The following is a 25551-nucleotide window of genomic DNA, read 5'->3' on the forward strand; positions in this document are numbered from 1 at the left end:
ACTCAGTCTTGCTTTAGGTGTTGACATTTCATTTCTGTATTATGTTTCTCGCCCCGACATTCATCATCTGAAGTGTCTGTGCGTAATTGTAATTCATAAGCAGAAAATGCATAATCAATATTCCGGGTGTAGCCTCCGCCGCGCATGTTCCTCTGCTTGGTGATCCACTGCTGTGTCTGATAATGTCCTGGCGTCTCCCACCCCCGGAGTTTGGAGTCCAGACTTATCATTATGAATGAGCCATACGTACATTTTATGTGGTTTATTCATTTAAGGGTGAAAATTCGGCATCAGAAACGGCCGCCCCCGGGACCACTGTCCGTGTTTGTGGGACGCTAAATAAGTGGACTTAAACAAACGCTGACACCAACTGATGGCTCCCTAAAAGAGTCTGACATTACGTTAAAGCTCCTATGGCGTGGGGAGGGCGGGACAGGACGGGAAACAGGCATCCGAAATTCTCAGTTGAGAAGATCCCTACGTGACACTTGTCCCCAGATCTGCTGCGCTCTGCTGTCCCGCCTCCGGGTGGAGAGATTCCTCTCGACAGAGGGGATCAGGGAGCTCGTCGCAACTTTCAGTGGTCTATATCGCGTCATTTGTTCGTGCTCTTTAACGCTAACATTCATACAGAGAGAGAGAGAGAGAGGAGGGAGGGCAAAACCCTAATCCCGAAAATGACAACCTTAACACCTACCCAGCCCTAAGCTTAACCATAAGTAACCAAACAAAATACAAGACTTTTGCCATTTTTAGTTTTTTTTCCCCACAGATTTTTATAAAATTGAGGTTATCCTTGTGGGGACCAAAAATGTCCCCACAAGGTAAAACATCACAGGTTTTTATTATATTTGGTCCTCACGGTTTAATACATACATATTCCCTCCCCCCCAACACAAACACACACACACACACACTCTCACACCACTCCATCTCACCAAAAATCAGACTGAACTGTGACCAATTTTCCCACCTGTCTCCACCCAGCCTTAGGCGCGCGGCTCACGCCTGATCCCGTCTCGTTTTTTTCCACAGTCCCGCCCTGCAGCCCTCACTTGTGGTGCCCAGAAAGCATGGCAGGGCGTGACAACTTGTCCTTCTTCCGGCTTTGAACCCCCCCCCCCCCCCATACTAGCAGTGCTCCCTCAAATTCTTTCCAAGCGTGAACACTCCTCCACACAACCTGGATGGATCCCAGACTCGTCCCTCTCCAACAGCTTCATGGTCATGGCCAGCGTTCAGTGAAAGCTACTCCGCTATCTTCTCCAACACCCCGAGAATGTAGCACCGCCTTGGCACGTGCACGTGTAAAACCCAGCGGCGGAGGCAGCTTGCGATGTATCGGTGCTGCGGATAGTAAACGGTATAAGTGATGGGAATTAAATTCTCTGCTGCTTGTGCGCATTTGTCATTTCGTATTAATATGCGTTTTACATCGCATCGTTTCATTCTCTACAGTTCGATAATTTAAAAATTCGCAATGGAGTAATGCGTCTCTTGAATAAATAAACCATCGGGGCCAGGTACAAAAGGATTGAAATTAGCTCAAATACGCCGCCTTGTGGTGGCTGGAGAAAGTTTGTGAAAAGTCTTCGGAGGCGGCATGCGAGACATCGAGACAGACAGACAGAGAGGGAGATGTAGTGAGGGGAGAGGAGAGGGAGCTGGGAAGGAGGGGTGACGGAATGACTGTGATTTCTCTTTTCTTTCCTGGCCTCTTTCTTATTTAATTGGTCCGCGGGGAGCCGGGGCGAGTCTTCTGTAGGCAGTAGCCGTTTGCAGCTGGATAGGTTTAATTGGCTGTCTCCACCATCGGAATCACAGCAGCAAAAATCTGACCAAAAATAATAAAAAAGAAAAACAATTAAAAGCGGGTCCTGGCGCACCCCTGTCGCTCATTCCCTCCTCTTCACTCTCTCTCTCTCCCTCCCTTCCTCTGTCTCTCGGTCACTCCCGGCGCCGATGCGGTGATCACGGGACGCGCTTTAACTTCAGCCGCGATCGGGAGCGCGCACGAGTGGAGCGCTGGCTTTGGCAACCTGAAGCGCGTCTTCGCCAGGCGTCCCCCCCGCCTGCCGCGGGATATAACGCGGCGTCTTTCTCAGTCCGCGCACACACTCACCGGCAGGGCGAGCGGAAAAGGCGCCGGCGCATCGCCACCAAGCGGGGCCACTGCTTTCTCAAAGCTGCACTCTGTTTTAACATCATTTTTGGGTCCTTTTTTCTTTTTCTTTTTTTTTAGTTTTGCCATTTGCTTGGCAAGCGGGGCAACGCAGGCACATTTTACGGATATCGCACGAAATAAAAACCAGTGCAGCGAATAGGAAGGTCTTTTAAACGCATTTTAAACGCAACTGCGCCTACGTGTTTGTCATTGGCGCCGGAGAAGGGAAACAGTAATTAGGATTGCCCCGTGGAGTGGATGCCGCTTCATGGGATTAAGGAGCAGCTTCGGCGCTGTGAAAGTTGCGGTCCTCTTTACGGGCTGCAGCCGCGGTGGATTATTACTGTCATTTTTTATGGCCGATCGCTAAAGACCACTACAATCAAGGCAGGATAAATAAGGGCGGGGAAAAAATACACAAGTTTTCATGCGCCCGCGTTGTGCGGTTTGCGAGGGGGGCTTCTGGAGGGATTAAGCGGCGACACCACGACAGGAGCGGCCAGCGGGGACGGACCGCGACGGCGTGGGGTGACCGAGGGAGGTGTTCGGCTTTACCCCGGGGCAAGGTAAATGGAGCGATTGCCGACATACTTTTACTCAGCAGCTCCGATGGACAAAAATGGGGAAAAGATTAAATCCTTGCTGCATAAGTATAATTTGCCATACAAATAAGTACGCCGATGCGCACGCACAGACACAGGGACTGAGAATTATCCAAGCATTTAGTATTAACCTGTGAAATTAACGAATCGCCGTGTACCAGGATATTAATATAAATCTGTTACAATTCGATTATTCGCACGGAACTGGAACCAACAGCCCTAAATATTTTTTTTTCCTTAGAAGTTCTCTGCAGAATCTACGTATTTGCTATAAATGGGGTCGGACCGACGAGTAAAACCACGTTAATCCGGAGTTCATCACCCCGACCTCTGATCAATCTGGTTTCCTTAGCACGCGTTAAATAAGCCTAGAAAAGGTGAAAAGTTCAGCAAATTCGTATGGAGAAGTGGTGACGTTCAGTCAGCCACATAAAGGTCATGGATCGCTGAGAAGAAAGGTTAGATCGCGCCTTTGGTGCCGACGAGGGTAGGTGACAGGCTGTACTCTCGTACTGAGCGCCACTCACATCAATGCACACTTTGCTGATGCTCACCCAAGGAGCGCGCGCACCTGTTTTCACCATTTTACGCACTTAAAAATTTCAGATTTCGCTTACAGGTGTTGCCTGTAGTAATACATTTTGAAAGGATTTTGTGACGTCTCCCTATCGTTTACACTAAGGATAACTGGCGTATGTAGTGATTAAATTAGTTTAGGTCTAATGGGACGTGTTAAACATTTGATTATTATTTTATTACTTATGAATTGAAATGGTAGGAATGGCGCTAATGATCGAATTGTACAAATTATATCGTTTTGCATATATTAATGGAAGATATCCAAACGTTACGTATTTTATTGTCCTGAAATACTTTACTTAAAATTAAGCGTTTATTAACTCAATGCAGTGGCTGCCACTGATAAATTAATTAATCTTAAGAGTAGTACGACCACCAGACAGGTAACATTTCGATAATCCAGAGTTTCCGTATTGATTGCTGCCTGCCTCCTGGGCTGACACATCGCACGGTTTATTCCCGGACAGGGTCCCCGGCGCACGTGTTTTCCAGGATAGTCCGGCTCGCGGCGCATACGTCCCATACACGAGCGAACCCGCGCGCCCCGAGCAGAACCCCCAAAACGTCCCCTGGAAGTAAACGAGGACTGAGCGCTGCTTTCGTCTTGGCTATTTTTGCAGGTTATGACGGATTTGAGCTGAAGATGGAGATTTTCTGGATATTATTATTTTCTGTCATTCATCCCTACGTACGAGGGCAAGGAGTCTACGGTAAGGAATTTTGAAGTATTGGAAAATTGTTATTTCATACGGCTTATTTTGTTTGGGTTTCTGCATCACATGCCACCTGGTGTCTTTTAAGGTAGTGCATGTGATTTAGCAGTTAGAAGAATAAGTCGCATGGTGTTTTACTACCTAAAACGCAGAATTGTGTTGTTTTTAAAAGGTCATGCGTGTCATTGCTGGAGTTATCGTTGGCTGAACGGCACCTCTATTTAGGGAAAAGGTGTATTTTGTCCACTTCGATACTCAGATTTACAAAATCATAGTTAATTAAAACAACACCGCTGGAACAACTACAACTACTGCTACTTCTTATTGTTTGTATAATAATAATTGCGATATTTTGATAACCGGATTCTGTGAAACACTTTTTGCTACATAAACTTAAATATCTGCCACTTTTCCACGAATTTGTACCTACAGAAATGTCGTAAAGCACACGCTTTAGGTTACTTTAATTAGCTATATGCTGACGAGGGTGAGTAAACCTTTAGAGCGTCTAAATAATTGTTGCGTAATTTCGGTTTTATTAGATTATTCTGCTGTTAACCTCTCGGTTTGATTGGACCGAGAAATCAAACAAAGGAACAAATTGCCGTAGCTAATTTTCTAAGCGGGTATATTGAATTAAACGAGACTAGAGAATCGTGCATTTATGCTTAAAGCATTTACCAGAGACTTTTAGCCTCCCCCATAGGCGCAAGCAGCTGAATGCAGCGGTACGCAAAGGCACAGTTCATGCCTTCTTATCTGTGATGGTAATTTATCTCTGGGACACTCTGGGACAATGTCTCGGATAGACATTCCCTACAATAAACGAGTCATTTTCAAGTGCGAAAAATATAAATTCACTGTTAAATGCAGGGAGCTAAAATCATCTTTATACATCAGCTTTGATTTTCTGTTGTGGATGGGCTTCTCTTCCCAGATCATCGTTTTTAAACAGGTAATGATTGAACATCTGTGAAACGGCAATGTGAAACACTTACGGTGATAAAAGTCTCCATAGAGCCATTTCATTAAGTGCTCTAAACGACCAGGGCGACGCAGTGATAGCGGTGTTTCTGTACGGGAGCCAGGTGTAATATCGTCTAAAATATATAAAAACAGCACTCCCTCCCCTCCTTTGTCATAATCTGCCAGGGAAATGTGCGTCCTAAATGTGTCCAGACGAGTGACCTTTTCAACACTTCCGCTTTAGTCTTTACGAAAATCCTCTTGGTCCAGGCCACAGTCAGGCTACACCCCGCAACGGAGGCACCAGCCTGTGGCGTGTGTCGTGCAATTTGCCTACATAATTTGCTACTTAAGTTTAATTTGGCTGACGCATAATCAGCGCAGAACCCCCCCCCCCGGCGGATTAGTTAGAGTCTGTCTTGGTGAGGCGATGCCGGTGTGGGTTTTACCTTGTCCCCTGCCCCCCACTCTGCTGTAAGTCACCTGACGCCAAAGCAAGAAAATAAAAAATGCATCTTGTTATGCGGTGGAAAGATCAAGCGTTAGAAATCCGTGCTTGAAGGTGGCATTAATGTCGCCTGGATCTATGAATCGTCCTCAGCTGTCATCGCTATCGCTTTATCCAGATGCATATGACCTCCATCCCACGGCTCGCAGCTTTACACGTTAACCGTCTGTTCAGACGCATTTATGTAAAAGTGTCTCACTCGAGAGTGCTTCTGGCTTCGCGTCCGCGCAGATGCGGTTAAAAGTCCACTTCATGATCCATTAGAGTCCCCCTATCGTGCCAGTCAGGAATGAGACAGGGAATCGAGCGGGCCCGATGCTGGTGCGGTCGTGGCGGGGCCAGATGTGCGCAGAGTGCGGTCTGCTGGGGGTCCGCCGCCCTGCTACGCCGGTGTACCGCCAGAGAGCCTCTTACTGCCGGGCAGGTTCATCGCGGACAGCTGGCAGCCAGAAAGCACGGTTATACCCCCGGGACCCCCGGAAATCATTAACGAGCGAACAGATGTAACCTGCAGGCGATGGGATCCATGGGGGGCGTCTGATCCCCCCAAAGCAGAACCCGGGGACGGTACACGCTTCTCTCCTCCACTGGTTTGGGATGATGGTATATGTGGTACTGTCCGGCGTGGTCCTGGAGCCTTCTATAAGTGAGAACTGATGAGCAAGGTTGGACAAGATCCTGGGTAGCGCTATTATATTATTGTAAGGGAAAACAGGACCGCAATGAAGCTGTCACTGTACTAGAGAAGGGGAAACGCGCTCGTCATTGTTAACTTTCATAAGGCAGTAAAACGTGTATCTATATTAGTGTGGGATGTGGGATCTCCCTTAGTGCGGCCAGCCCGGACCCCGGTGGCGTTTACTGTGTAAGTCAGCATTTTTGTTTGTTTTCTTTCCGTGTATAGTGTCTGAGTTTATTTCCAATGCTGCATATTGCCCTTTTTTAATAGCATTCATAATTCATCGCCAGCTGTGGGGGTGCGGGGGCGGGGGTGTCAGTAATGGAAATCTCCCGGTGCCCTTTCTCCTAAACACACACACACACGTCGCATCTGCACACCGGCGCTGGTTTAACTGCGTCTGCAGCCGGCAGGAGCGCGTCCCCCGCTGTGACGCCGGGCGCCGCTAACCGGAGAGCCGGTGCTCACCGGCATAACGGCGGATGTAGTTTCTCCTCCCCCCCCCCCTTTTTTTCCTAAGCAGGCTGTCGTTATCCTTGCCGTCACCCATTATCGCCTGCGGTTTCGCTCTCCAGGAGTCTCCGGTACTCCTTGGCACAGTCTGCTCAGTGGGGGAAACAGCTACCTTCACAAAGTTAGGACCCCTCCTACTGGAAAGACCAACAGTCTCAAGGATTGTATCTTGCGCATCGGGCTGTTGCCAGTGTTTTAATAATTACTTTAGGAAATGATTTGTCCTTATTTTAAATTATAGTCGGTTAGAGCTGAATAAAGCAGAGCGCAGAGCAGGGCGCGCGGGCGTGAGCCCCCGTCTGTACCCGCCAGCTACCGGACGCCCACAAACGAGGGCGCTTTTTAGTTATACTTTAACATTCCCCAGGAAATGGAGCTGTATGTCAAGCTTTTATTTATCGTAAAATGAGTGCTATCGGCACTCTGCCCCACTCTCCCCTCCGGTGGCTGAAACGGGAATGATTTGAGGCCAAAACAAGCGGCATCCTTTGCAGTTTCCAAATGGCTCATTCAGGTGTGATTAGGGCCCGTCATCTCCGAGGGCCGCGGCGCTGCTTGCAGGCGGGCGCTCGGCCCGGCGCTTTATTGCGCTGGAGTCCCGAGCCGCTGCACTGGATGAACTGTGAAAATACTGCGGATGAAAGGTTATATTCCCTGTCCTGCGCTTGGCAGTTAAATGTTATTTCACCAGTGATATCTTTTTAGTGCCTCTCCCTTGTTGTCAGTACTTTAATGGTGACTCGGTCGCCATCCAGGACTCGCTGCTGCGGATATTTTCCAGAATGTTCAGGCAATCTCCCCGGAATGATTCCCCTGCCCCAGCACTCTGTCGCCCCCTGTTGTTCGTTCTCCCCCCCCCCCCCCCAAGTCAGGTTTATTTAACCTTCCCTCCTGGGGCTGTCTAACAGTATACGGAAAGCCCATTAACCCATGGGTCAGAGTGAACGGTTTTTGGCTGACCGGCATTTATTTCGGCGAGCACCTGGCCCCAGGCCATGCGACGCAGCAGAATTCGGTGATCGCATGCTGTCCCAAGTCCCGGAGCTCTCAGCTGGGGCGTCTGAGTTTATGCATGGGGGGGGGGGGGGGGGGGTGAAACCTGATGGTCGGGACGTCGACATTGCGTGGCGCAATCTAGGTATCCCTCGATGCAATTGTCCAGCAGCTGGGTGGAGGATAGAATGAAGCAGGTCTCCAAGGTGACCTCGTTACCTGGTTGATGCAGACCTCGTGTTCGGATCAGCAGCTGGATCAGTTAGGCCTGGTATATTGGTCTCTGGCCTGGGGTGCAGGATCTTAACTCAGAAACTTCCGGCACAAACCACCACTGGCCCGAAAACTTTCCTTGTTGATTTGGCCTCTTTTCACCACGTAGCTGCAGACAGACCTGTATCCCCCTACGAGCTGTGATCTGTGGGGTTCTGGGAAGCGGACTCTGGCTGCGACTGACCGGCTATGTGACTCGGCCATGTGACGTGGGTGACAGGCAAGGGGGGCGGTCCCTTCCAGCTCACAGGACAGGTCACGCTGGGCTCGCCCCTGTGGCTTGGAGACCCGGCTGTGCTTAACGGGCTGAGATTCACGGTTAAATCAGGAGTGCTGGCTTTTCTGCCCAAGTGAAAATGGAGAAATGAGTGTGGTGGAGTAGATGAACCCTGTGGGGTGACAGTGGTGCTGTGTGTCTGTGTGTGTTTCTGTGTGTGTCTGTGTGTGTGTGTCTGTGTGTGTTTCTGTGTGTGTGTGTGTGTGTGTGTGTGTGTGTGTGTGTGTGTGCGCGCGCGCAATAATCTTAAGATACTGTTATATTACAGCTACTGCTGTCACCAGTTTCGATGGGCAAAGCTCGTATGTGGATGTGAGCTGACGTCCCGTCCATGGGCGATGGGTGACTCAGCCGTGCCTCCTGTGACTCAGCCGTGCCTCCTGTGACTCAGGAGAGCAGAGACAGGAGGGGGGCCGCTGTTACTCGGCCTTTTTGTTGATGTCGCGGCGCTCGGCGTGCAGGCTTGTCCTCGCTCACCCCCCAGCCGCCTCTCTGTTCCGGTCTCTGGTCTTCCCTCTGTCATCCATGCTGCTCTCATCTCTCTCTCTCATTCCTTCCCTTCTCCTTTTTTCCCTCTTTCTCCTGCCGAAACGCCTGCAGCAGCTCGGCAGTGTAAACACAACCTGTTTCTGAAGGTAGTTGAATAATTAATGCTCCCCGTCAACCCCCCCGCCCCCCACCCCTCATGAAACCGGGATGCTGTGTGTGGTGGGGGGGGGGGCATCTGAGGGTTTGGGACTCCTGGCGGTGACACACGTTCTCTTGAGATGCCTCCCTCCGCTGCCTGTCCAAAGGCCCTCAGATTCGATGCAGCGTGAGGACGGGGCAGCATGCTGTGACCGGGGGGGGGGGGGGGGCAAATCGAAATGCTATGGGCCTTTGAAGTCATTGTGTTTGTTTACAAAACGACAGCACCATAGCGCCCCACGCTTGGGGCTGATGGGGAACCTGGAGCTCCCCAGAGAGGTGCTGTAAGTCATGTGACTGCAGGTCATGTGACCTTCACAGTTCACAGGAGTGGGGCTGGGTGGTGATGGGAAATGGGCTCGTATGTTTACAGTGACCAGTGCTAGAGTAGGAACAGGGGGGGCTTGCGGTATTAATAATGATAATTATTATTAGTGCGTCATTCTTTGGCCAAATAAAAATGTGTGTCTGTCTGACCCTATGCATACGGGAACTCTTACATACTCACATGTGACCTTAGTGCCCCCTGCAGGTAGGATGGAGTGGTGTCATAAATAAAGCGATGTGGTACCTGGGCCTGGAGAGAGGGTGGGAGACAGGGAGGGCGGGGCAGTGTCCACCACACCCCAGAAGCCATAAATCACCTGCCCCCCCCCCCCGGCCTGTTACCTGTTTAGACGTCACCCCCCTTTCAGTTACATTATTACGGCTGGTTTCACACGCTGATTTATGGCCAGTGAGTCCCACGTCCTTCTTGAGCTCGGCTTTTACGATGGGCTCTCATCACGCGGCTCGGGGATGCAAACCTTCAAGAAGCTTTCTTGGAAAGTCAGGAGACAAAGGCGGAGTTTGAGGGCATCCTTGTCTTGATTGGGCCATTGATGTGGGCGGCACGGTGGGGACGGTGTGTGTGTGTGCGTGTGTGTGTGTGCGTGTTTGCGTGTGCATATGTGTCGTTTCTCTCCCCCCCGCCTGCTTGGCTAGGGGCCGGTAGCACTTGCCATTGATCAGCACAGAGTCCTTCTTTGATTAAATATTGTTGTGTGTATTTTCTCTGCGGCGCGTGTGCAGCCTGATTCCGCGAACACGCCGATCACAAGGGGAGTCACAAGTCCCTGGGTGAGAGCCTCATGCTGGTGTTTTGGTTGAGGGTGGGGCCCTCGTCTAAAATGGCCGACAGGTCCCGATGGTGAGGTCAGTGGCCGGGAATGGAGCTCACACATGGGGGCTGTGTGTGGCCCCTGAGTGAGGCTCTTAACATCCTGCTCCAGGGGGTGCCGCATGCTGACTGACCATGCGCCATGACCCCCCCCCACGTTCGCTCGCCCCTGCATGTGTGTAGCAAGATGTGGTAGACAAAGAGAGAATTTCCTCATGGGCATTGAAAAAGCATCACTATTCTACACTCTGTCAATTCCAGAGTATTCTGGTTGGTTCCAGTGGATTCTGGGTACTGGACAGAGTGGCCGAATTTGATATATACTGACAGAGGCCTATCCCAGTTTGGCTTTGCAGCTCAGAGCAGTCCCTCTCATAGCCAATGGTGGGCGCTTGGCTGGTTAAGCAGCATCCTCAGAAGGCCCTGCAAGGAATGCTGGGTAATCGAGCTGCGTCACAGCGTGAGCAGGCGGGGCTTCCACAGACATTTACTTTGGAGCACCCGCTGACATGAGACCGGGGCAGCGGAGGCCAGGCGAGGTCCATCACATCATGTCTGTCAGACACTCGTTAACTTACGGCATTTAAAAAAATTCTTTTAAGCAGAAAACGAGCCGCGGAGGTCATCATGCGCTCTGACTAAGAGGGGAAGGTGCCAGCTTGTGCGTGTGTGTGGGACTGGCCAACGCCCCTTTCCAGTCAGGCTCAAACCTGGGCTGCTTTCGCATGACTTTCACTTAGCGTGCGTTTAATTAGCCACCGCTCACTGCAGCTCCCCTTGCCGCCTCTATTTCCCCCTCGCCAGATTATCTTCCTCTCGATTTCTCACCTGGGGTGAAGTGTCTCCGTCACACGCTGCCACGGAGCAGTGGGGGTGATGGGTTGGCCCCAATGTCGCCCAGTGCCTGGGATATCGTTCCCGTTCCAGTGGTAATGAGGCTGATTCCGGACCATGAGCCCGGGGATCGATCTTCTGACGGAAACATCCCTCTCTGAGAGCCGGAGAGCCCGCGGGTCGCTTTGCTGGTGGACCGGCTGCACCAAGATGTCTGCAGAGGTACCAGGCCTACGCGTTTCAATTTGGAAAGGGGTTCCTGGCTTCTGGTGCCCTGTCGCTCCCCAGTCGGACCCACGCATGGCAGGGGAGGGTGTGAGCAGCCGTGGTTGGTGGTTGGCGTGGGCGCCGTGGGACAGGGACGGTCCCACTGGGAACCGGGGCGATTCCCATGATTAATTTCTCTTTACTTGGTCACCTGACCGGGTCACTTGAGTGAGTGTTTCAGGGGGGCCACATGGCCTGGTTTCACAGCTGTGTTTGGAAAAACAACCCGCCCCCCCCCGGTGCTGGCGAGGGTATTTATACATGCCTATTTCTGCTTAAGCGTATCTTCTGTGTGTTTACAGAGAACCGCCTTTTCATAGTTTATCGTCTCGGGCCTTGTGGTGCTTGAGAGAGAGAAAGAGTCTTGTGTCACGGACTCGCTCCTGACCTCCATCTCCACACACTCATGACATGGGGGTGTGGGGGGGTCTCTGACGTGCTGGTAGGATGACCAGTGGCATGACTCTCAAAACAAGGACACCTTGACATCCAGCAGCAGTTTGGACCGTGGAGCGGGGAGCCAGACTGAGGGCACCCTACTCTGCTTTAACTTTCAGCCTTAGTGTTCTGATAAACAGCGTACTTGCATGCAATCCCACCCCTCACCCCGGATCTGCCCTGGGGGGCCTGCGCCTCGCCCCTGTCCCCCGCAGAGCTCTGAGTGATAGGATGCGGATGTGAGTTCGCCGTTCGGGCGAGATATGTGGCTCCTTGTTTTGTTAAGTTATTATAGCGAAAGCTCACATTTACGCAGCAATACAGAGTGGTATGAGGCAGCAGAGCTTCATTCTGGGGGGGCAGGAAGTCATGTGACCCCTGGGGCCCGCCGGCCATTGCCCCGGTTGCTGCGTTCAGCTCTCAGCGCTCCAGCGTGTTAAGTGGCTTTGCTCAGAATGCTGAGCCTTCGCTGACTGTGCCCCTGCCCTCCTCCCCATCTCTTTCTCTCTCTCCATTCCTCTTTCTCCATCCCTCTCTCCCCATCCCTTTTTCCTACATCAGTGTTATCGGCTCTGGCTGTTATGTCCATTCACCTTTTCCAGAATGTTCAGCGGCGTAAATCTCGTTTCCTCCCACTCGTTGTCGTCACAGATGCTGTTATTTATTATTTGATTTATTTATGAATGGACTTCTCTAACGTGGCTTCCAGCGGTTCACTGGTGGGGGGGGGGTACTGATTAATTCCCCCCCATCAGCCCTCATATCTCCCTCTGAATGCCTCACTTTCCTGCCATCGTCTCCTTTTTGGGAGGGGTGGCCCAGTGCGGTGGCCGTCCTTCTTAAAGCCTGGAAGTAAAAGTTGGTGCTCAGGAGTCTTTTTGAAAAGAAGTGCGTGAGATGGGCGGATGCAGTGCGTGAGACGGGCGGATGCAGTGCGCGAGACGGGCGGATGCAGTGCGTGAGACGCCGCCCAAAGCAGGGCTGCGTGGGGCGTTAGGAGGGGCAGGTGCTCAGAGGTTACAGCTCACGCGCAAATAAACTTTAAAATACCGCTGTGGACGCATTAATGACCGCATGGTTAGTGCATTTCACAGATTTGTGGTCGATGTGGCCATAAATGGGTTCACACACACACACACACACACACACACTCTCTCTCTCTCTCTCTCTGTACCCTCTGCACTCAGGGATTGGGCCAAAGTCTTTGATTCGTTCTTTCATTAGCTAAACTCTGTACTTATCGATCATGTTACGCAGACAAACACGCGCCGCTGGTAAATCATTCAGCGTAGTTAATTGGGCGTATTTAATTATTTAGGTGCTGTTCTTGTGTAATTAATATATGACAGAGTAGGTGTCATTCCAGGCTGTGCTCACACACAGCGGGTATGGCTCTGTCCCACCCCCCCCAGCCCCCCTCCCTCTCACAATCCCTCACTCCTGCTCCCCCTCCCACCCTCGCCATTCTAGATGAGGGGGGTCTTCCCCGGCATTAAACCCACATCGCGGCCAGGATTTACATTGGAGCGCATTTCAATTCCATCCATCCATCGATCGGGTCAAGTTTAATTTGGCACGTCACGTTTTTCCAATTGAGCTGCTGCACGGCACTGTACCAGCACACTCTAGTAGGGGGGTGGGGAGATTGAGTCCCCGGAGAAAAACTGAGGAAGTTATTGCCTGGCCCCATGTAGGAAGGAGAGCTGAATGCATAACAGCCATGTGCAACAACACGTACAGCCCTGTGAATCCATCACGGAGGCTGAACCCTTTCGGGGCGTTGGGAAAAATTTTACCACAAGGACTGGTCACCAAAACTGTTAGCGGTTAGTGTAGTGCGGTGTAATCAGTGCCCGTTTAATTACACATGACCCGTGTGGTCATGAGATCCTCCGAGAGACACGGCGGCATGCGTGAAAGGTGCGCCCCCAATACGGCGGTAGAGTGGGCAGAGATAGCCGCGGCGAGGACAAGACACCGTGACGCATCACTAGTTATTTCCTGGGAAGCCCGTTGCTGTGGCAACTTGAGTTGCAATGAGAGGAGTGGACAGAGATGGCGCCGTGGAGCCCGCCTGCCGTCACCCTCCCTCTCGTCTGGACCTCTTTGTGCAGACGACGCGGCAGACTTTCGGACACGCAACGCCACGCTGGACCCTTCAGATCCAAACATGATGAACGAGCAGACTGAGAGGACATCTGCTGCCGAACGGAGCTTCAGTTTTTTCGAAAAGACTTTGAGCACAAACTTTTACTTCCAGCATTAACGAGGTCGGCCCTAGCATTGCCCCCCCCCCCCAAATGGAGATATTCCATCCATACGCGGAACGGCATTCTGGAACAGGGAGACCACGGGACGGGAAGAAATGTGACAGCCAGGGTGACAACACAGGTGCTGGGAGCGACGGGGATGGAGGGAGTGGGAGATGGAGGGAGTGGGAGATGGAGGGAGAGTGGGAGGTGGAGAGGAGGTCAGGGGCACAGTCAGCGAAGGTTCAGCACTCTGAGCAAAGCCACTTAACATGCTGGAGCGTTGAGAGCTGAACGCAGCAACCGGGGCAATGGCCGGTGGGCCCCAGGGGTCACATGACTTCCTGCCCCCCCCGAATGAAGCTCTGCTGCCTCATACCACTCTGTATTGCTGCGTAAATGTGAGCTTTCGCTATAATAACTTAACATAACGAGGAGCCACATATCTCGCCCCCACGGCGAACTCACATCTGCATCCTATCAATCAGAGCTCTGCGGGGGACAGGGGCGAGGCGCAGGGGGGTCCGGGGTGGGGGGTGGGATTGCGTCTAAGTGCCCTGTTTGGAAGAACACTAATACTGAAAGTTAAAGCTCAGATAGAGGAGGACTGCCAAGACTTCAAAGCAAGTCAGAGACCCAAAACACACAAGGGACAGGCATAAGCAGAAATGCCTGTCTATAAGTATGATTAAAACGAAAGGGGGGGTGTGGCTTGTGAATCACTGTGCCAACCGGGGGGGGAGCTCTGAGCGGCCAAACCTCAGCAAGCATTATTGTCATAATGTATTCCGACTCCCGGCTCTATTTTCCCGCCGGTAATTGCCAGGAATTGGGCTCTGACCCGCGTATTTTATTGCTTGTTAATATGCACTCCTCACAAACGCACTCCAGAGCGCGTTATTACGAGAGTGCCGGTGGCGGCACGCGCCCGGGACAGACACGCGCCGCTGTCCTGTCAGGATCCATCAGGGAGATGCATGGGGGGGCTGTGGGAGGCGGCTTTCCCCCTTTTAAGCTACCCCTCGATGGAAGCTGGAATGTCAGCACGCGCTCTCAACCAGGAGATTCCCACCAGGGGCCAGAGTCCCGCCAGGGAACAGGCTGCTGTACCTTGTGTCCTGGCTCCTGCGGGTCTCTTTGACTGCAGGTCAACTGGGTGCGATGGGGAGGGGGGTGTGAATTGGATCTGCCTGGCTTATACTTCTGCAGACACTGCCCTGTGCTTGCAGCCACTTTAGCCTTCAGCTGCAATTTCATCACCCCCCCCCCCCCCCATCACGAGCTGTGTCCCAGTGTCACAGATGAGACCTTTCCCCCCACGCTATCTCAGAATATTTGTACGTATTCGCTCCTGTGTGTGTGTGTTTGTGGGTGCCTGAGTAAATATCAGTACTGACAATTCCCTCAGATATACAAACACATACCTCATTGCCGGGCGTAGCTGGGGTCTCTCCCCGAGGCCGGGCGTAGCTGGGGTCTCTCCCCGAGGCCGCGCGTAGCCGGGGTCTCTCCCCCCGAGGCCGCGCGTAGCCGGGGTCTCTCCCCAACGCCGGTCGTAGCTGGGCCAGGTGACAGATGCCAGGAAAGTCGCCTGGCAGAGAAGCCGAGTGCTTCCGTTCAGGGGCATGGCAGCCCAGTACCCCCCTGGACACCCCCAAATGGGGAATACTGGTCACACTCTAACACCAATGGGACCTGCAGGCTGCACCAGTCTGGGGACAGTGACAAAGCTGACCCATTAAGTGAGCTCCCAGTAAACATCCAAACCCCTGCTCAGGGGCGTCTCCCGTGTGGCACCATTTTACTAATTGATATATAATATAAAAGCGTTATTAATGTCATATTTAATTTATTACAACTCTTCTTAATATTTATAATGCATTAATAAAATACTAGCCGGACTCCAATAAAGTGGACTGGGGCCCTTTGCATGGGGGAGGGTCACTGACGGACTCGGGGGGGGGGGGGGGGGGTTGGTGCGCTCCCAGGTGTCTCAGACACGCCCCTCCTTCACCATGTGCTTTTTGAGGAGGCTTTGTCAGGGTGACGCAGTGGTGCGTTAGTCCTGAATCGACACGCTTTCGGAAGCCTGCCGCACGCCTGCATGTTCAGACACACTGAGACATATTCCAGGGTGACCCCCCCCCCATTTATCTGCTTCTGCAGCCTGTCTCTACTCTGGTGCTCTGACTGTTGCCCCCCCCCCCCCCCCCTTATTTGCCAAACACACAGGTGAACGGGGGGGGGGGGCTGAGCGAGATTTGCTCAGTCAGATTACAGCCGTGATCTTAAATACAATCAAATCCTCTCCTGTCACCCCCTGGGCTCCTGTCTCGTCCTGGTGTCCCTTCCCCTCCTCCCTCGTTCTCTCATTCCCTAGTCTTCTGTTAATTTCTCTCCATTTTTAAAATTCTGCCTGTCTCCCTCCTTACACGGTCTTACCACTTTGTCTGGCCCAGAATGCCTTGCGGCAGGGTTTTGTCAGGAAGATGACTGGGACCGCCTGTCTCTTGCATGTTGCTTGAACCAGTTTTGCTACAGATTGTGGCATCTTTGGGCGTTCATGGCTATTGGTGAATCGAGGCTTTGACGTGTACAGTGGGTGGGACTAACGTGCTGTCAATCCAGACTGATGGACCAAGGTAGCCGATAGGAAACGAGATTAAACACGGTAATCTCTCCCACTTCAATTCTCACAAAGGTCATTTCACATGAATGTGCATCTGTGAGCTGAAACATGCTTGAAAATGAGAGGAGGTGAGGCATGACCACCCTAAAGAGGGGGTGAAGATCCCAGGCCGGGAATGACCGTGCCGGAAAGGCGGCAAACGCGCTACGGCTGCGTGTCTGCCAAATCTGGCTGACCAAAACCCCAGCCAGACCCATCTGTGTGTACGGTAAGACCGCAAGTGCCCCGTCATATGACACTGTAATCCCTGCTCTTCAGGAAGCGGATCAAACGATGGATATTAATTTAAAGGCTTTCCTCGTTAAGGATTAGCAGAGGATGCGGTTTGTGGGCACTGGGGGAAGCCCAGGTCACCATATTCCAAGGGATATGTCCTGTAACCTGGGAAGCGACTGCGAAGTCGGGGATGCTGGCCGTGCTGGAAGGTGGTGGCGATCTGTCTCGGTCAAGCTAGACCCTGGTTAGCCAGGTCCAAAGATTCTGGAATCTTCCATATGCCCCCCCCCCCCCCCAGACGTTTTCTTTATAGGCCTGCCGCTTTCAGCTTCCAAGATTCCCAGGCAGGGCCCCTGCGGTGGGGGCACGGGGCCTAGCCGGGGGTGCCCTCCTGGTCCCGTTTTTTCGCCTTCTGTGGCGGGTAGCAGTGGAGGTTGCGGGCATGCGGGGGCTGGAGGGCAGGCTATGTTGCTGAGCTGCGGATGGCTTCGGGCAAAGATGGCAGAACTGGGAAAAGCTGTTGCCAAGTTCAGATCACAAGTTCGGATTCTCTCCAGGTGACCTTGCTGACTCAACCCCCCCACCCCCCCACCAGAGGACACCCCAGGGTCAGGGGGGCCATATCCCATGACTGATTCTAGGGGCATTAATTACCCTCCTACTGCACCGGTCACATGACTGATGTGCATCCCTGTGGCTCGGGTAGGTGACACAGTGACATGGTGACACAGTGACATGGTGGCACAGTGACATGGTGGCACAGTGGTCCTTTGAGCTGCGTGTTCATTCTCATCGACGCCTGGCATGATTCCTGCCGGTCGCTCACGCTCGCATTGTACGGCTCCCGATGGGAAAACAGGTTAATTACATCGTCTGCCGAAATCGCTAGCATGTCAGTGTGCCAGTGTCAGCTGCAGAAGCTTGTCTGGGATGCAGTGTGATTGCAATGCAGCGTATCTGGGATGCAGTGTGTTTGCGATGCAGCGTATCTGGGATACAGCACATCCAGTGCGTCCAAAGTCCATGGAAGCCACTGATTTGGATCAGCGACCACATTAGCGAAGGATGACAGCTGGTTAATGAACAGAGTGGCTGTCTCACCCCTAGAGGGCGCTCCTCCATTGGGGGGGGGGGGAACCGTGTAATGCCAACTAGGCTGTCAGCTGTTTGTCCCCCAACAGGCTGAGTTGGGGGGTTTTGAGCCCAGAGGGTCCGTCAAAGAGGAGTGTGTTAATGGAACCCGCCGTTGATCCCGACGCCCCCGCGCTTAACGGGAGGGGCTCAGAGAGCCGCGGTCAAACCCCCTCCACCTGCCTCTGACGCTCAACGTCACTCACACATCCTCTGTCATCTTTCTCCCAGTTCTTGCAGAAGCGAAGCACGACTTTTCCAAAAAAATGTCATTTTATTCTGTTCACTGTTTAAAATGCGGAGACACACATGCGATGCAGGGCGTGCGGGGGGGCGGGGGGGAGTGGCATGATGGGGAAGGCGAGGCAGACAGAAATGTAAATGCGGCTGGGGAGCCGTTCCTCTCCACCGGGTCACTGTCCCTGGTTGTTACATCAGAAATGTTTTAGAAGGTTTAAACCCCCCCGTGACCCCCAGCCCGCGCCCCCCTGTACCGCTGTCTCGCCGCCTCTCTGCGATGGTGTGAGACAGACACTGTGCCAGGCACCTCCGAGAAGAGGGGGTCACTTCTGTACCCGTTAATGAGTCATGGCTGCTCTCAGGCCCGGATTGGCTTGCCTTCCCCCCCCCCCACCCTCCCATGAGGTCCCAGAGCACTCCACTGGATCCATGCTGACCCTCACAAAGTTCCCGCCAAATCTCTCCCCCCACCGCCCCGAGTTATGGAGGGTGCGCCGGGTGGAAGAGGCGTCACATGTGCATGCAGGATCAAACAGAATTATCACTACGCTGAGAGGCTCGGAACTGGAATGACGAGTCTTGCTCTGCGCACCCAGAATACCAGATAAGCAGTGATCGCTGGGTGCTCGGGCGCCCAGACGCGCCGACGGAACCCCCCAGAGAATGGGGGGGGGGGGGCACTCTCCAGCTCGGAGACTCGACTCTCACTCTGTGGCTCTGCTGACCTCTTGACCTCATGTGTCATGTGATCGATACGCCCAGCCGCTGCCGGGGGGTGGGGGTGGTACTCACGCCATAAGTCCTGCCGGGGGAGAACCTCTCCAAGTGTGCTAATGCGCTAACGAGCTCTAACGAGAGTGTAATTTATGTGCCGGGGAGCGGCCTCTGTTAGTGGCGCGTGTTCCGCTCGTTAACGCGCCGTGTCACTTCCTGCGGGCTCCTGATGTTCCCGACCCGACGGCTCCCCGCGGATCGATAATCATGGCACCATCCCTCTTCACACTTTGTCACCGTCTTGTCCCTACACTGCTTCATCTTCTCCCTCTGCCAGCTCCCCCTCCCCAAGTCCTTACGCACCCCATTTACCCACAATCCCCCAGATCCCCCCATGTCCTCCCCAGTCCCAGTTCCTTCCTCTGTGCTGCTTGATTTGTCACTTACAGATCAGTGGTGTCCCTCCCAGTGGGGTAAAGTGCCTAATTGCCTCGGTGACGACCACAGCTGTGCAGGGCGACAGGCCGTCGTGGCTACAGGTGTCTGCCTCCCAGTGAATTACAATAATAATGGGCTCCGCGCTCCGCCGCTGGAGTGTCGCACACCGCGGCTGACCTGTGCTGGTTAGGGCGGCGGCCGCCTGCTCCCGCAGAATGTTAATAACGGCCCAGACTCGTGCTTTGATTACCGTGCCGGCACACGGGCAAAAAGAGCACTCTGTTTGGAATGCGGGTGCTGGGGAGAGAGAGGGAGGGAGGGAGGGAGAGAGAGAGGGAGTGAGGGAGAGAGGGTGGGGAGTGAGGGGTCCTGTCTGTACGGCGTGTTTCGCTGGCGACCAGAGAAACGACGGTTCAAAGCGACGTCGGTGACATAATCGCCATCTGCCAATCGCTGACTGGGTTACCTCATTTCCTGTCACTCTGTCTGTGGGCACCTGCTGGGGTAAATCAGACGTGATATTCCCACAGTTTGGAAGATGTCATTTTCCCTCTAATTTTCTCTGAGACAAAACTTCCCATCCTAAAACAGGAGAATCCACACCTCAGTGAGCGCTGTTATTTAAAGAGCCTTCAGACACCTGATTGTGGCTGTATCCATGACTCGAGCATGTGAGAGATTTTGGGCCTCTGCCCTGTGTATCTTTCAGACCCCCCCAGCCCCCCCATGAGGAGGAAAGCTGACACTTACTGTGCCACAGATGGAGATGAATAATGTTTTGTTTGCATGCATTTTCAGGGCTGTTTTGCTGTTTTGTTAAAGCGTGCCTATCTGCTTTGCTCTGGTACAGTGCGCTCTCATAACAGCGGCTTGGTTGCGGGTCTGAGTCAACCCTCAGCCTGTACATGTATATAATCCCCATGCTCTTGTGGATTTTCCCAGGATGCCCCAGTTTCCTCCTGCAGTCCAGCTGTAGTTGCGTGATCAGGGCCTCACTGCTGCTGGCAAAGGTGACCAGTGGGATTAGCCTGCTACACCGGAGACATGCCTGCCCTCCTTTCACTGATCTGCATCGCCGTGGCGGCGGGCTCAGCCAATGGGAATGTGGCGGTCTGTGATGTGGGGTCTGTATAACGGGCTCGGGAATATCCCGGTGCAGGTAGCAGGACAGCGGGCATGGCGCTCATCAGACGCCCATCCGTCGGCAGAGACGGTCTGTAGATTCTCCTTGCTGGATTTGCTGGACTGGCTCTCAGCAGATGCACTTCCACTGAGCTTAGATTTGCCGTTGACAGTTGAATTTTCTACGTGCAGGTAAATGTACATTGTCGCACAGACAGGATGTGAGAACGTGAAAGCTGCAGCTCTCTGCTGACCAGGGAACTCCCTCACTGCCTCTTCCATATCCTTATTTACCTCTGCCAGCCGCCTCCCGCATAAACGGTTAAATTGAAAATGTAAATTCTGTTAATTTAATCGTACGAGAGTGTCTGCAATAGAGGTACTAGCCTGACTTATCTTTAAGCTTAATGGAGTGTTCCCCCTTCTCCTCACCCCAGCCCCCTCCAACGCTCAGATCGTCCACTCAGGGCAGGCCTGCTTGGTGAAGGAGGACAACATCAACGACAGGATCTACACCATCCGCGAGGGTGACACCCTGGTGCTGCAGTGCCTGGTGAAGGGCCACCCCAAGCCACAGGTATGTCCCCGGGGCCATCCCGCTGAGGGCCATGGGGCAGGGGCAGAGGAGGTCCTGACAGGTACGCACAGCGCCCCCTACTGCAGGGCGAGCAGCCGGCGGTGCCACGGGATACTTCCAAGCCATTATCGCTATGGAAACCGGAGGTGAGGATCTTGTCGGCGTCTCGCTGTCACGGAGACCCGGGGGGGGGGGCGTGCGAGAAGGCGAGGGGCTCAAGCTTCACGCCCTACGTGACATTGCACGGCTTGTTTAAACCCCAATTCTTCCTGAATAACTTTACATGGCGTTAAGCTGGTTTTTAATTATGTTTCTGACCCTATTCCAATTGACGTTGCTGCTGTGTGGCGTTCTCACACCTTTCCAGCTCCGTCGGAGAGGTTTAATGAGACTCACACTAACATGCCACTTTCTCCTGGACTGGCTCTGCATCCAGAGAGTAGAGTTACTCTGCGTGGGAGGTTAAAAGGGCATGTTTTCTAAACCAGTGCTGGCTCTTTTTTGCTTTAAACCTTTACCTTGGGGTGGCGCCTTGGTTTGGGAATAACGCGGTCGCTGCAGGCCTGCAGGGTTGGGCGTCACACCCTGTTTCCCAGCCATGTCAGTTTCCACCTATGATCCAGAAGTGCAGTTAGGTTATCTGGCATGGCTAAATCACTGATACAGTGCGATGGGCGCACGCCAGTGATGGTAAGGGAAATCCAGGCAGCAATGGGGAAGGACAACTTCGTATTAAAGAATGGGAATAAAGAAAAGTGCCGTGGAACATAAAATTTGTATTTGAGGTGAAACCCTGCCCCCACCTGCAGGTGGCGCCCTTTTCTATGAGCATGCTGCATTATTTCAGGTATTAAATGCTGCTCGTGTCAGGACTATCTCACTGATGCGCTCAATGTGACGGCAAGAGTAGAGGGTGGGGGTGTTGGGTCATTGGTGGTGGGGGGGGGGGTCATTGGGACAGCGGACAGGAAGTGTATATTCTGCAGTGTGCACACAATAGCATATGCACTGAACTTTATACTCTGTAGTGTGCACACTGTAGCATACACTCTGTAACATATACACTGTACCTTATACTCTATAGCATGCGCACCATAGCATTTACACTGTACTTGGTACTCTGTAGTGTGCACACTATATACACTGCATACACTCTGTAGTGCACGCTCTTTAGGGAGGTTTGGAGAGGTAACAGCCCCTGTCTGTGGAGGAAATGCTCACTCATTGTGCGGGTGACCCTCTCGTAGCAGCTCTGGCTTCACCTTTAATCCTTCATGAATGTATTCATAGGACAGGTGTGGGGACACGAGCAGCTAAAGCCGCCTTCTTTCTCACTCACAGGCGGCGGGTAAATGATGTCGGCTGGACGGGGCTCGCTGTGTCACCCCGTGGGTGCGTGAGCGTGAGCGTGAGCGTGTGTACGCTGTGTGCGCAACCATGCATGTCGCATGTCTGTGTTTCTGCTCGCTGGAGGCTTTTGGGGATCATTGTCGAGGCTGAGGAATGTGATGCCTGGGATTTGGCTGGGGGGGGGGGGGGTGGTGAACAGGACAGGGTAACAGGGCGCCATGGTGACCGAACCCCCCCTCCCATTCAGATTCTCCTTGAGTTGGCACTGCTTGAAGAAGTGTTGTCATGGGAGCCTGGCAGAGCACCTGCCCCCTGCCCCCCTCCCCCATCACTCGACTTCAGCATTCAGACTACTCCAACCCCCCCCCCCCCCACACACACACATATATCTCTACTGTGTCTGGGACAGACCTGTGGTCTGTTCTATAGTTCTGTACCCAGCTCTGATGTGTTTGAACACTCTCCATCTGAATGGCGCCCCCCAGTGGTTCCCTTCGGTCATTGCATGCTAGACATATAGCTTGCCTGCAGTTCTGAGAGCGCAGGAGGTACCTTGATGCCCTTGGCGATGTGGCAGTTTGGCCTGGGGTTCAAGGAGGATTAAACCCACCCGCGGTGGTCTTCAGCGGCCCGCCGGACACGTCACGTAGTCGACGTGGCTACTTGCACTGTCGCAGTGGGTGGGGCGATGATGTCAGGTTTCTGCAGTGCTCTTGCTGCGTCCCAGTGGGGATACTATGTTACCACCTGACCCCCCCCCCCACCCCCTGGACCTGCAGTGTTGCTATGCAGCCGTCCAAGAAAGCGGGTCTCTGATTAATACCTCAGTCCCCCCGGACCCGTCCGATCGCAGCGCTGCACCTTTCCCATCGATCTCCTGTGGTTTCTGGAAGGATGGTGAGACGTGCTGACAGATGTGCAGACACATGTGCGGGTTGACGCCACGCAGTGGGCGCCCCCTAGCTGCACACTGCAAGCATAGCCCAGCTTCCAGATACTGTTTACCATCACCTCTCTGTACGGCTACTCTATAATCCAGTTGGACCCATCCGCTCTGTCACTTCTCACCTGGGTTAATTAAGCATGCTGCGTAACGAGCGGGATGCGGTGCCCTCTGGAGGTCGGCATGACCCGCGCACCGGACGGCCTTGTCGCGACACCGTGATGCTTATCCCTTGCCCCATTCTTCAGGAGGATCCAATTCGGTGGTGTGAGCCTCCATAATCAAAGGTGCTTTACAGAGAATGAGGCTGATTGAGGATTTATGCAGTCCTTTATCAAGAGTGATTGTTTACCTTGGCTCTAGCAGATTGGATTGAAACGGGTCTCCGCAGTAATCCATACAGAAGAGAGCAGAATCGAATCATTGCTTTTTTTCCCCATTCTGGGACAAAGTGCAAAACTCGTATATCAAGTCAAAAGCAGTTTAATTCACCCAGTGTGTGGGGTCGTAACCGTGGTGGGGGCGATGGGAAACAGACTAAGAGAGAATGCTCCGGAATGTTCCAGTATTTCACCGTGTTCTAGTGTCTCTTCCAGGGGTTTTTTGGTGTCCATTAAATTCCTGACCATTCCTGAGCCACAGATGGGATATCTGGTTAAATGAATAGCTCCAGTTAAACCTGCAGCATTTACAAGATTCATTGTGGGATGATGCCCCCTCTCCAATAGCGTGGGCAGTCACGTGATTTCCAGTCCGCCCCCCCACACCCCCCCGCCCCTCAGTCCAAACCGCCAGCTACTTATTATCTTACTTCTGCAGAATGATGTTTGAGCCTAAACCGGCCATGTAACACATTCCTTTGTCCAAAGTGGCTCCGTAGCGCCATGCGGAGGCTCTGGAGGGGACTGCGGTGGACGGCAGCTGCGGGTAACCGGCGGGAATCCGGCTGCCTTCGATCGCATGGCTGTGTTTACTCCCGTCACGGAAATAAACTTCGGGGGCCCGGAACGTCAGAGAGACGGGAACGCTCTCTGTCCGCCAGCACCCGGTGACCTACCGACGTGACCGTGAACCATCGCACGACCGCTGAAGGGGGGGGGGGGGGGGGGGCGAGTGCAGAAAGTAGAGTGGTTGAAGTCAGGGTGAGGGGTGCGCTGGCATTGCGCAGAAGGGGCAGCCGCAGCCGGAATGCGCTGAATCACGCTGTCCGATAGCTGCACTGCCAGATTGCTGCCGTCTGCCGCTTGGACCCTCAGTAACACAATACGACACTAAATGGCTTTTCAGAAAGCGATCTCCCGGCCCCCCATTACTAATTCATGGCTCCGGTCGATTTAACCTTGAGGCCTGGCTTGTTTGGATGGTACAGGGAAGAAAGTCAGGGGTGTTGAGGTGATATCGGTGTCATTGGTAATGGGGAGGGGGGGGAGGTCCGGTTACCATCCTTGAGGGGTGAGTGTATGTGAATCGATGGACCTGGGGTGGAGGGGCTGGATCGGATGGCGAGCATGATCTCGGAGAAGTGAGGACAGCTCTGGGCCGAGATGTAAACAAGGTCAGCGTGTGACCCCTCACAGAAGCGGGGTGGGGGGGGGAGTCTGAAGCCTAGGATGAGGGATGGAGATCTGCTGAGCCTGTGTGAGATTAATAAAAACCTGAATTTGTGGGGGGGGGGGGGGAGGCGGGGGTGCGGTGACCTGTAAAATTGCAGAGATAAAGCCACCTAATGTTTCAGATGGGGGGGGCAATGGCTGAGGAAGGTGAGCATATGTGAGGGAGAATTAAAATGACAGTGAGCCACCTCACTGCACTGGGGGGGGGCACCGTAAAAGCCAGATCGTCAGCCAGGCATCCGCTGGGACACATCCACCCAAAACAGACCGGCTGGCCCCCCTCCCTGGCCACGGCCTGCTCCCCGCTGCTTGGGACTCTTGCTAGCGAGTCACAAAGCTTTTTTGATTTTTCTATTTATTTATTTATCTATCTTTGTACAGAGTGAGGTGAGGAAGCAGGGAGGGAGGGTTTTTTTTTTAGATGTGAGCGGAGAAGCGGGGGGAGCTGAGAGGGTGGGGGCAGCGTAAAGCTGGTCCAGGCTGCCGCCCATCTCCCGGCCTGCCCTTGCTGGCCTGCTGCCGTGGCAACACAGCTGATCCCCCTGTAAGAGCGACTAGAAAATTCCTCTGTGCCGCCTCTACATGAAACACCTAATTTTCCCGGCCTGTTACTATAA

The 25551-nt window shown here is 53.2% G+C and overlaps 1 protein-coding gene across 3 annotated transcripts in view; it reads left to right on the top strand.

Annotated features, from left to right (window-relative positions):
* Positions 1-1705: 1705 nt before the first annotated feature.
* mdga1 (MAM domain containing glycosylphosphatidylinositol anchor 1) overlaps positions 1706-25551 on the top strand; it is an 83357-nt gene continuing 59511 nt past the window's right edge. The window contains exons 1-3 of one of the 3 annotated variants that reach the window (XM_023793130.2): positions 1706-2730; positions 3966-4055; positions 20889-21028. In XM_023793130.2, the coding sequence (XP_023648898.2) occupies positions 3989-4055; positions 20889-21028 (207 nt within the window). In that variant the 5' untranslated portion in view covers positions 1706-2730; positions 3966-3988. Of the gene's footprint in view, positions 2731-3172; positions 3254-3965; positions 4056-20888; positions 21029-25551 lie in introns of those variants that run through there. The other 2 variants (XM_023793121.2, XM_072698719.1) reach the window with 2 other exon arrangements.

The sequence above is a fragment of the Paramormyrops kingsleyae genome, chromosome 14, assembly GCF_048594095.1.
Source record: "Paramormyrops kingsleyae isolate MSU_618 chromosome 14, PKINGS_0.4, whole genome shotgun sequence".
NCBI classification, from domain to species: domain Eukaryota; kingdom Metazoa; phylum Chordata; class Actinopteri; order Osteoglossiformes; family Mormyridae; genus Paramormyrops; species Paramormyrops kingsleyae.